At 46.8% G+C, this 12,696-nt stretch overlaps 1 protein-coding gene across 2 annotated transcripts in view; it reads left to right on the top strand.

Moving 5' to 3' along the window:
* LOC138580078 (zinc finger protein 84-like) overlaps positions 1-12,696 on the top strand; it is a 415,310-nt gene that overhangs the window by 299,796 nt on the left and 102,818 nt on the right. For both annotated transcript variants that reach the window (XM_069650337.1, XM_069650338.1), the window contains exon 4: positions 7,683-7,796. In XM_069650337.1, coding sequence (XP_069506438.1) covers positions 7,683-7,796 — 114 coding nt within the window. The remainder of the gene's footprint in view (positions 1-7,682; positions 7,797-12,696) is intronic.

The following is a 12,696-nucleotide window of genomic DNA, read 5'->3' as shown; positions in this document are numbered from 1 at the left end:
GCCTAGGCCTGCTGGCCGGGTCATGCTGGGAGCGATGATACACTGCGGGAGGTGGACTGTTACAATGTTAGTGTATTACACTAGCTCATGTCCGTCTTGTTCGTGGGAACGTGCTCGCAGCGGATCTGCCAGGGTGCTGCGGCAACAAGGACGACTGAAACCCTCCAAGGGTGGGGGCCGCGCAACAGTGCGCTGAGCTCACACCATCTTTACCAGATAAAATGGTTTCTAGGCCCAACTAAATTATAATACATGTGTGCAATTAATACGTGCGGGCAATGTCTCCAGTGGGTGAACCCTCCACCACCTGGGCCCGGGTGGCATGAGGGGACGCCCAGAAGAGCCATAGTCCTCTCCTGGGGAGAAAGCGCAGGCGAGGGGGGTCTTCTTGGACCAGTCCTCCCCTACAGACCCTGTGGACACAGCAAGATCAGGACTCTGATGTTTTGTGCCTAGACTCTCCTCCGTCCACCCCGGCTCGCCAGGCCTCTCCTGTAGATGACCAAATGGCATTCAACTCCATGTTGAAAAAAGCAGCTGAATACTTTAAAATTGCCACTCAAGAGGCGGTACCTGAGCAGGATTTTGTGGAGGATATCATTAAGGAAAAACCTCTGGCGAGTCGATCCATCGCCCTCCTCAACTCTGTTAAGAGAAGGGTAGCTCCCTCATTGGTGTCACCTGCTCAAACACGGGCAGTGAACCAGAGAGTCGAAAAATTATTTCGCCCTTCCCCTTCCGACCCTCTATACATCAAAGAGCACGCCATCCCAGACTCACTGGTAGTGACTACCACTCGAAAGAGGGCAGGGGTACCCCTTGCCACGGGAGAATCACCACCGGACACGGAATCTAAGCGGCTGTATGCCCTGGGCAAATGTGTCACGTCAGCAGCCGCATACACTATACAGGTTGCTAATAATACTACTCTATTAGCAAGCTATGCTGATGGCCAAAGGAATTTGCTCGAGGAAGGCCTCCAAGAGGTTCCCGAACCCGCCAAGTCAAATCTTCTCTCCATTGTAACGGAGGGAAGACTAGTTAACCAGAATGTGGTGAAGAACACCCTGGACACTGCGGAAACTGCAGGCAGGTCTCTTGCTCGGGGAACCCTACTGAAAAGACACGCTTGGCTGCGTACTTCAGGATTTAGACCTGAGACTCAGGCCTCCCTCATTAATAAACCCATTGAGGAGACTAACCTCTTCGGGAAAGCAGTGGATGAGGCTTTGGAAACAGCCAAGGAGGAGCATGAGACTCTAAGGTCTCTGCAACAAATTACACAGAAACCCTCCTCCCAGAGGGGTAATAACTCTCGGCGGTCCTTTCGAGGGCAAGCCCGTGCTGGTCAAAATACCTACGGCACGGGTAACATCAACACAAATCAAACATCTGGAAGCCCCACGTACTACCTCTCAAGGGGTCAGAAACGCGGCAAGGGTAGAGGCAGAGGCCCCAATCCCAGAAGAGCCACAGCCTCTGGTCAGAAATGACCACCAAGTCCAGGTCCCCTCCCATGTCACCCCGGTCGGGAGGCGATTAACATCTTTACTCAGGGCATGGGAGGGGATAACTTCCGACCAGTGGGTCTTAAAGACGGTCGCCCGCAGTTACTGCGTGGAATTCACCCAACCTCCACAGTTCAGACCGCCGCGCTCACGGCACTTTTCACCGGACCATCTGGAGATCCTGATCCAGAGGTGGAAGCACTGCTAGGAAAGGACGCCATAGAAGCCATCCCTATTCCTCAGGTAAACAAGGGTATTTATTCAGTGTACTTACTTGTACCCAAAACGGATCTCACCATGCGCCCTGTTCTAGAGCTGCGCCCAGCGAACAAGTTTATAAAACCCCAGAAGTTTTGCATGGTAACACTGCAGGAGGTGATCACATTGCTGATACAAGGGGACTTCATAACAACATTGGACATGAAAGATGCATACTTTCATATTTCAATGTTGCCAACGCACAGGAAATATCTAAGGTTCATGATCAAGGAGAGGCATTACCAATTCAAGGTACTCCCCTTCGGCATCGCTTCAGCGCCAAGGGTGTTTACCAAAGTCCTGGCAGTGGCAGCAGCACACCTGCGCAGACTATCAGTCCCAGTTTACCCTTACCTTGACGAAAGGCTCATCACGGGGGACTCGTTCGACGCTTGTTTTTCAAACACCCAAAAAACATTAGATCTCCTCGTCAGCCTGGGAGTCTCAATCAACGAAAAGAAATCCGGTTTAGTCCCCAGCCAAGTAAAACAATTTGTGGGAGCTCTAGTTCGGACAGAAGACGGTTTCGTCTTCCCCTCCAACGAGAGGGTTCAGAACATGCTTTCTCAGATCCCTCAATATGTAGCCAGTCGGGAGGTGACGGTACGCAAAGCTATGCGTTTGCTAGGGATGATGGCGTCATGCATATACTTGGATCCCCCCGCGCGGCTGCGCATGCATCCCATGCAAGAGTGGCTCAACAGCCAGTGGTGTCAGGCCAGCGGACAATGGGAAGATCTGGTAGTTGTCTTGCCAGCCCTCGTTCTCTCTGCAGTGGGGGCCAAGAGAAAACCTCTTGAAGGGGAAGACCTTCACCACCCCTGCAGTAGAAGCCACTCTCACTACAGACGCATCTCTCACAGGGTGGGGAGCTCATCTGCTTCAGCAGACAGCACACAGAGTTTGGTCTCCTCAAGTAGCATCCAACCATATAAACTTACTGGAGCTGTTAGCGGTGTTCAAAGCTTTGAAAGCCTGTCAGGTGCAACTGCAAGGGAAGACAGTGCTGATTCTAACGGACAGCACTACAGCTATGTATTACCTGAACAAACAGGGGGGCACTCACTCTCCAGGGCTATCCAAGCTGTCCCAGAACATTTTGATATGGGCTCTCAAACACAAGATGTTTCTGTTATCCCAGAAATGTTGGTTTTGGGAGGATGGGGTGGGAGGAACAGGAGTTTTAGGATGGTTGCCGTGCCATCAGGCTCCTCTGGCTTGGGAGTTGGGTAGGTGTAGGGTGAGAGCGTGGTGGAGGGGTGGGATGGTTTGGGATGGGAGGGGGAAGGAATTGAGGGGAGGAGGGAGGGAGACATGCCAGAGTGAGGCTCTTACCCTGGACCTAGCTGAGCGGGATGGACTCGTGGAGCGGGTGGAGTTGAGGCTTGGTTGTAATATCAAGAGGTGGAGTTCGACTTGGTGGATTCACAGTACAGTGAAGTTAATGGGGCACACTCAATATCGCTTGACTCCTGTAAATAGCTGCACAATTCAGTACAGTAAAACTAGTGTAATCAGGGTACACATTTACATTTATTTATAACGCGCTCAATGGACCAGGAGGCATGATGGCGCATACAGACAAAAAAAAACAACATACAGATATACAACATAAAAAAGAGTGGCCAAAACAAAATTAGTGCGTTAATAGCTAGGAGAGATCAGTTCAAAACAATATTTAAGTTAGAAGTCATTGATAAGTGATTCAACTTGGTGACTTTATGCAAAAACAAGGGTAAGCTATTGGAACCATATCCCACTACAATGCAGTCCGTGTTCTCTGAACTGCACCAGTTCTCGATCTGTGTTCTCCTAAGGACCTTCAGGTCCTGAGGTCTAACACAGCTGGGTATCACTTTCAGATTAAGCCAAGCTAAGATTTTATTCTTAAGGGCCTCCCTGGATTCCAACTGAGCCGGTTTCTTAACGTTTGTGATGACAAAGTTTCTGGGATCCGAGACAAAGCTCCTAAGCTTATAGTCAGTAATTTACGCCATCGCAGAGTTCTTAATCCGTAAGTCCTTGTTCATTGAAGAGTCCATGGTCTCAACAGACTTATTATACTCGGGCCTGAAACCGGGGCTGCTGGTTTCACTTGCTGCATAGACCTCAATGGCGGTGACTCAGAGTTGTCAGTTTGACAGCTCTGATGTGACCCCTGCTGAATAGATGTTGTTTGTGAATATTTATCCATTGTGTTGGCTGCAGGTTGTAGTGACTTATGGGGGCTTAATATATCCAACTCATAAGATTTTGAGCCCACCAATGCCACCCAAGACTGAAATTCTTCGAGGTTTGAGCAGGCCGTTAGGTCCCGCAAAAGCTGGTTCTTATGGAGCAGCCAAGTGTCAGGAACCTTAGGCTTATCCAACCCCCTCTCAGAAATGTTTGTCATGACTCCTGACTGCCCCATTTTTGAAAATTGGTGACTTGATGCCGATTGGGTACTCATCTGATTGTAGGCTTCTGGTTTGTCAGGTGCCTCGATCTTAGCGTGCCCCCCTTTCTCTGCATCAAGGTCGTCAAACACCTTAAGGGCAAGTGGTGTAGGGGAATGATTGTTAAGGAGCTGGTCCTTCTAGAGCTTAAATCTCCTTTTAACGCTTAGTGCAAGAACCTCAGAGAAACGACTGCCTCTCCTATGAGGAGTCAAAGAAGGTGAACAGGGAGAGAAATCGCCCTCCACAATATATTGAAGGCTGGACATCTCTGTATTCTCTTGTTTTGTTGGCTGGACAATGACATTATCCACACTTAAAGCACTCTTTGGCCTCAGACCTGACATAATGGCAACAGAAATGCAGCGTAAAAAGCAGAAGCACTGTACCAGCACCAATGGAAGTAAGCAAAGGAGCAACGGGAGTTTACCTGACTATAATGCTCCCAAGCCCATCGGAATCCTGAGATGTAGGCTCTGTACGTCCTATGAGCTGCAATGCGGCTTGTTCCTGCGTGTTACCGCAGGCCGCTGGCGGTAAGTGGCTGAAGGAACAGGAGGCGAAAAACAGCCGGAGGTCAGGATGTAGGGGGTTGTGGGTCCTAAACCACTGTATGACGCCACACTCGCAACACTGATAACGCGGCCATGCACGCCTCGCCAACAAACTCAGCTCGCCGTGCTTGAGCTCCGTCACAGCAAGAGTTGAACTCTGCGATTCGAGTAAAGCACCCTACAATGATAGAGGCAGCACCAGGCCGCACCTAGTGTTGCTGGGCACACTTCGAAAATGCAACCTTCAACACAATGGTGTTACTAGGGTACACTCAGTGTTGTTGGGTGCATTTTCTAAATTCAGATTGTAACAGTCTAGATGTAGGATTCAACACAGTGAGGCTATTAGGGCACACGCAATGATACTTGGGCACCCTATCGAGATGTGAAACACACCACAGTGAAACGATTTGGGCACACTCAATGATCTTGGGCGCACTTTCTAAGTTCGACTTTAACGGAGTGACGCTAATAGGGCATACTCAATGATGTTGGGAATGCCTTCTAAATTCATCTTTATGACATTGATGCTATTAGGGCACAGTCAATGTTGATAGGTACACTTTCTAAGCTCAAAATGTTAACACAGTGAGGCTATTAGGCACACTCAGTTTTGTTGGGAGCACAGTCTAGCTGCAAGCTTCAATATAGTGATGATATTGGGGCACGAGTAATCGTTTGACCTTAATATGTGACTGTACGATGTAACACAGTAAAACCTTTAAGATGTTTAAGTATGAGTGCTAAGGCTTTCTGGCGTGATGTAATTGCTTCAGTTCCCACCATTGCCACACTTATTTTTGGTTGGTGCTGGTTGACGGCAGGCTACTGGCTTCTTGCTTCTCCTGCGGATACCTGTAGATATGATTTGGAGCCGCCTCTGTAGGAGCTGCCCTTTGTCTTGGGCCCTTAGTCGCAGGGCTGCACGGGCAGAGGGCTGCCCTGGGAAGGTCGGTAATGGCCTGGGTAGCACAGGTTTCAGGGCCAATCAGGGCACGGTGGGAGGATCGGGAGGCAAAGAACCAGGAAGCGGGAAGGGAGCGAGGGCTGCGGGAGGGAATTCAGGGACTGGGAGCAGCGATGATTGGGGGTTTTGGGCTAAGGACACCACAATGTTTTCTATTGGAGCAGCAATGGAGCGTTTACTCACCTGGTGGATTGTGATACACCCCGGCACTGGGAAACTTAACAAACAATCAGGGTGGGGGGTGTGCTGGGGAGGTGCGAGCGAGAGGTATCAGGAAGGGGAACACAGAGAACAGGGATGCGGGCTCGAGGGTGCCTGGGCACAACAAAATGGCCAAATGTACAACAAACACTGATGGATGGATGGAGGGCGCAATGGGTCTAACACTCACCTGCTCCGGATGGTTGCGGATGTATGAGTTTGCATCCTTACCAGTCAGTCATTAGCTAGGCACACAATTGAACACGCTGTGTCCCTGGCCCCTTTCATGCAGGGAGCTCTTAGCAAGCCTGTTATTCTTCATAGGTGGGGTTTAGACATGCAAACAATATTTGTAGTACTTATGTGAATATTATTGCTGACCCTTTGGCTAGGAAACAAGTGCCAACAGCTTCGATTGTCAGAATTGCCCTTGCCTCGTCTAGATTATGGGACACACTCGTCATTGCTTCCCTCTTACTTTGCTGAAAACAAGTATTCCGTTCTTATTTTTCTCTAAGTTGTTTGCTGCCCACAGGAGATTTTACTGTTTTGGATGGTTCTATTTAATGAAAGCAAATAGTCTCTTAAGTTACTGATGTCAGGAATATTACTTCAAGGAAGCTGCTCGTATTAGGAAAAAAAAACATTCTGAATTGGTTCTGCGAACTGTGACAGTCATTGAGATATTGTGAACGTGTGAACTGTGACAGTCATTGAGATATTGTGAACGTGTGAACTGTGACAGTCATTGAAATATTGTGAACGGAGTTAACTGTAGATGATGTACTTCTTTGTCCAGATTTTGGATGTTATCTTGAAAATAAACCTATTTTTACTGTTTTGTTGCAAATTGTTCTTATAGCCATGGGTTATGCGTGTGCCATGTAGAAATTAATGGACAGAGCAGATATGTTGTGTATACTTCCTGTGGTATGTCGAAGGGATGTGCCGTTGGATATAACAGAGTAATGCAGTTTGCTGTAGCATCTGATGTAACAGTGCTATATTATGATCCTGTTTCATTTATGGGCAACACAATCTACCAGAACAGTGCACAAACATATATAAAATGCATCAACTACGACATTGAAAACAGTCAAAAAGAACACAAACCAGCTTTCAAAAAAGGCTAAAGCTTGGGCACCAATTTATCCCTAGATTTGCCCTTAGGGACAGATGTTTAACAACTGCCTAAAGTGGAGGACATCTGAAAACTACCTCCAAAGAGAATGCACGTCTGAAAGAGGTAGATGTGTGGAATTTGGGAACCTCCAAGAGGAAGTGCTGCCAACTCATTAGGCCACGGCTCCCACCAGACCCGTTTACAGGCGTTATACAGGCGTAGTAAGCACAGTGGAGTGAAAGAACGAAACATTTTACTAAGACAAGAAAGTCAGAAGTAGGATTTGATGGGTCTTCACTTATTTTCTCTTGACTCACACATTTAATGTGTATGAAGAGCCAGTAGAATTGTAGTGGGGGAAGAGGGGAAAGGAGTGCCTGGGGTCAGAAGTAGTTCAGTTTTGGGAGAGTAAAATATTGGGCCAGCCAGCTCTCACTCATCTTAAGGGAGTGTACAGTTGTGCATGATACAGTAACTGATTGCCTAGAAGTCTATGGAGTGATGCACAGTTCTATTTGTTTAAATGTTTTCAAAGCTATTGGTAGTTGCAGAAATAAAGAAGATGTTTAACAACAGTAAACCTAAAGTAAGTCAACCTAAGAGTAAATAAATGATGTCCTTCTTTCCTTACAGTGAATACTAGTCTGGATGTTGAGACTCTGATAACCGCACCACAAGAGGAAGCCCAGTTCAGTGAGGTTTGTGAAGGCTTGGAATCGAGAGGAACAGACGAGTCACACAGTACAGGTTAGCAAGATAAACTGGCTTGTCATACTGGTTCTCATGAAAGAGCTTGTCCCTGTTTTTCTTTTACATTTTTATTTTTGCATCCCCTACTGTAAAGGTAAGTTAATTTTCATAATATCTATAACTTTAAAGGAAAAATGTGGATAATAAGCTGGAAAGTTTAAACCCTTCTACGTGATAAGTGCCCAATTAAGTAAGCGATGCCTTGAGGTAATGTGTGCATGCCGCCCAGCACATTGACACTAACACCAGGAACCCCATTATTACACAATAGCGCGCTGTTTTACTGTGTCCCTGCATTCCACAGTGCCTGGCTCATACATTGACAAAGGGGTAGCCTCCTGCCCCACTGTCGCTGTACACCACCACGCCCTCTTCCTGCAAAGGGGTAGCCTCCTGCTCCACTGTCGCTGTGCACCACACCCTCTTCCTGCAAAGGGGTAGCCTCCTGCTCCACTGTCGCTGTGCACCACGCCCTCTTCCTGCAAAGGGGTAGCCTCCTGCTCCACTGTCGCTGTGCACCACGCCCTCTTCCTGCAAAGGGGTAGCCTCCTGCTCCACTGTCGCTGTGCACCACGCCCTCTTCCTGCAAAGGGGTAGCCTCCTGCCCCAATGTCACTGTGCACCACGCCCTCTTCCTGCAAAGGGGTAGCTTCCTGCTCCACTGTCGCTGTGCACCATGCCCTCTTCCTGCAAAGGGGTAGCCTCCTGCTCCACTGTCGCTGTGCACCACGCCCTCTTCCTGGAAATCACTTTCCTATGCCTCATCATTTGCAGCACACATTTCCCTAGAGTCAGTCGCTGGCACTGAATATACATATGCTACAAACAGGATTCCTTAATATATCATGCCCATTTTCTCCTTTTCCCCCCTGTTCCCATCACGCCAACCAGGTGACAAAAGTAGGTTGAATTACAAAAGTAGTCTTTTGGGCCGAATATTGGCCTGTATTAAAGCATATAATAATAATTTGCCACAGATATAACATGACGATGATGTCTGTATAAGTTAAGAGAAATCAGTGTAGTCCTGTAGAGTAATGTGTGTCCTTAATATGAAACTATTAGCAATGAGTCATGATACAAAATATAGACTGTACACACGTCTAAAATATTGTTAAACTGCATATCAGTAGGATAAATGTTAGGTAGAACAGAAATAATGGGTAAAAGTGCCATTGTGCATTTCGCTAGAACCTGGAGTCCAATCATATGGCTCTTTGTAGACATGTTGGTTCAGTGTTTCTGCCTCAGGAGATTGTTAATGTCTTCTTGTGGACAGTCCTGTTATGTTTAAGCCACGATTGTTCCCAATTTATGCACAGGGAAGAAACACAAAACCACTTACCTGGCTTGAGGCATGGGAGAGACTGGTGCACGGAGTCTGCCTGGTGTTTCTGGGAGCTCCGTGTAGCCTCTTGATGTAATAGAAATCCCCCTGAGGACCCCCCGACGGGCCGGCACTAGGCTTGACCGTCGGGAAGCTCCCAGGGAAACCCTTGTGGGGAATAACACCCTTGGAAGAGCTGCTTGTGTATGTTGTCTTCCTGAGTTGACCAGGCGTGGAAGGCTGGTCTGTCTATATTTCTGGCAGGTTTAAAGATTCGGCTCCGGAACTGAACTGTCACTAAGTACAGAAGAGAATATATAAATGCAATCCTAGTAGCCTGCCTGAATAGAAGTGAATCATAAACTAGGGCTCTGGGAATTTACCACACATGAGCATAAAGAATGCAGCTTGGTAAGGAATTTCCTTTAGGATGAGCAGAATGTAGAATTGCACTAAAGGAACAGAAAAAGACAGAGAAAACCAGTTGTAGAAAAAGGATATCCTAATCAAATGGTGGGACTAATTTCCACGAGGAAAAGCTACCCTTCTACTTTTGAACCTTTTTGAGCCAGCCTTGAAGGATAAGATGGTTTGCCTGAAGTGTTCCAGAGAAGGGACTTAGCTGTAAGGAAAGAGTCTCTGTGAAGGCGGGCTTCTAATAACTGCAAGGCGGCCGATTAAGTAGACTGATATATCAACTGAAAGATCCCTGCAAGAAGACGCGAACCGTGCATTCAATGGGTGGGGCTTACGCGCACCCTGGCGTGGTCCGCCCGAGAGGGAGTCATGTCCTGAAGCTGAAAGAGACCCAGCTGACTTGAAGCGTCTGCTGGCTCCTACGAGAGTAGCAACGCGTCTTCCCTCTGGCGTTGCTGGGCAATAAGCGAGTGAACAGGAAGTGATCAGAGAGGCTTGCAGAGCCTCCTAGGAATGAACAACTATACTGCGCATTACGATATTGTTAGGTGCCGAAGGGGCGGCCATGTTGGAATTAATTAGGCCGGGATGGGAAATCCGTATTGATGACCATCACAAGTCCAACCTCTAAGAGCAATTCTACAAATCAAAACATGCAATGGAGTTCAGTGTTGCACATGGATGTGGGGCCTGCTATGTGTTCATATCAGTTGCCATATTATATTGTGCTGCCTTCTCTTTGAATCGGACGTTAAAATTAACATACCATGAAGTCCTAATTTAGATTACTTTTAGTTGTGGGTTGGAGGTTTAACCATATGTCAAGTTGGTCAGTGCTTCATGCTTCTTTCATATCAAATAACCAATGTGATGTTGCATCTCCTTAAATAAGGGGGCAAGGGGGTGTCATCAAAGGGTTTGCATGGGACGTACACATGATGGGACTCAAGAAGTGTGGCTTGGATCCTTTATTTTTGCACAAGTCAAACTAGTCAACAGAAATGTCTTGGGGATATGAAACGTCTCACCCGCTCGCCCCAAAGTGGTGGCTGCTCCTTGCTGACTGTCTAGATGCAGAGTACTAGCAACAAAGGTCTCAAAAGTCAACTCCTTGGAATCCCTGGATGATGCACTAGAGCTTCTCTAGGGGTTGACATTGTAGCCATGAGTCTCATCTTCACTCCCTACTTCCCAAGTCCCTTCTCTGCCTTGAACCCTAGTCCTCTTTTGTTCCATGTTCCTTGCTACTCTGAGCTCCCTGCTTGCGTCTCATACCTCTGCCAGCCTCTGCCACCCGCCATGGTACAACAAGGGTTCCTCATACCTTCCTACTATTGTTGTTTTCAACACTGCCTCCTTTATCACCTACTTCTTGCAGTCCCTACCTTCTCTTACCATTGTTTTATCCGAAGTCTTTACACCTTGTCCTGATATTACCACTTACTCCAAGTCCTCACCACCTCTTCCTGATGCTACCCCCTGTGGCAGATCAGAAGAACAACACAGACTATTTCTTAATGTAAGTTTATTAAAGAAGAAGGGTAAATGCCCATCCTTCATTATTTCTATGGGGTATTCCCTGCCTACCAAACTAAGGTGCTCGTCAGTGAACAGAATCTGTTCGCTGACCCAAACTAGCCCTAACTGACCCTACCACTATTGATAACTAAGAACAGGAGTATGGCTGCCTTCTCCCGGTTGCTTGCTTCTCACAAGTTATCTTCAATAACTAATCTTCCAATAGTCACTTGTGAAATCTTTACTCTTTAATTCACACAGTTCTTTTTAGTACTTTACTGTTGTTTTTATCTTTCTCGATATGGAACTCTCTTGATTTGATCTATCTGGCACGGGCTTGAGAGCAGAAACGTGTCCACAAAGCTCAAGAGAGAAAAGCGCATGAGACAGGAGAGTAAGGAATCATGCAGACAAAGGATAGGAAATAACTACAGACGGGCAACAAAGATAGTGAACAGAAAGGGGCAGGTTGTACAAGTATTTATTCCTCCCTCTCTGGTCCTGGCAAGGTAAAGCTAGCACTGATCTCTAAGGCTTCTGGGGATTGTAGTTCCAAGACTGCTGCATAGGACTAGCCAGGGAATCAGAACTGCTACACAGTGCATTATGGGATATGTAGTTTGGGAAATTAAATAAGGAAGTACCAAAGTCTTGCAAACGTAAAGTGAAGACAACATTATGGATAGGTATTATCTGGTGAGGATTATGGTGATGAATGAGTCTCAAATAGTCCACAATGGGTGTCAAGTGGTGCTCCAGTGGCACAGCTGTGACACTCTCCTCTTATCAGTATCTACTCTTGGTTGATTACTTTCTTCTTTGATTCTATTGTTCTCCAGCATGGGCCTGGCATGTATTCACATGCTTATGAATATTCCCAGTCGTCAGGCCAGGAATCCTCGGTAAAAGAAAAAAGTTTCACTTTCACTTACAAACTGTCTTTCCCCTATAAACCAATCACTGAGCTCTGCGTCATACTGTTCCTTCGTTTACTGTTACTGTAACAATTCTGATTAGTCTTGGAGGCTTTTGCCTCCAACTCTTTGTCTCTCTTGATTATGCTCACAATATCTTAACTGGGACGAGTAGGAATGGTTTACTAACGATTCCCCCTTTCCCCTCTTATTCTCCCTACTGTATCTTCGTTATCTCGACTGTGACGAGTATGAGTACTCTGATAGCTATCTTCTTTTCCTCCACTTATTCTCCAGGCTATTTTCTGGTTATCTTGACTTGTTTGAATCGGAACACTTTCATTGTGATTCTCCATTTCTTTTACTAATGGATTCCCATTCTATTGACTGGGCCGAGTGGGAATGCGCACATAATGGTTTCCATTCACTTCTTTCTTTCATACTGGTATATTCTCTTTGTATTGACTGGGACGGGTATGAATGTTCCATTACAAAGTGACTTCTAGGCTTCTTATGGTAACTTCTACGGTTTATTAGTAAGTACTTAAGTCACGGTTACAAGAAGATATATACATAAGTGGAAAGGACATAAGGTGGCTAGGCGGCCATGCTGTAGGAGGCACGATCGCAGAGCTCCACCGAGATCCTGCAGAGATTCTAACCACACGGGCACAAAACGACTGGTAAAGAGCCCAGACTAACAGATATGGACGTCAGAACA

Source organism: Ambystoma mexicanum, chromosome 3p, assembly GCF_040938575.1.
Source record: "Ambystoma mexicanum isolate Mex_15411 chromosome 3p, UKY_AmexF1_1, whole genome shotgun sequence".
In the NCBI taxonomy this organism is placed as follows: Eukaryota; Metazoa; Chordata; class Amphibia; order Caudata; family Ambystomatidae; genus Ambystoma; species Ambystoma mexicanum.
This window is presented reverse-complemented; position numbering and strand designations above follow the sequence as displayed.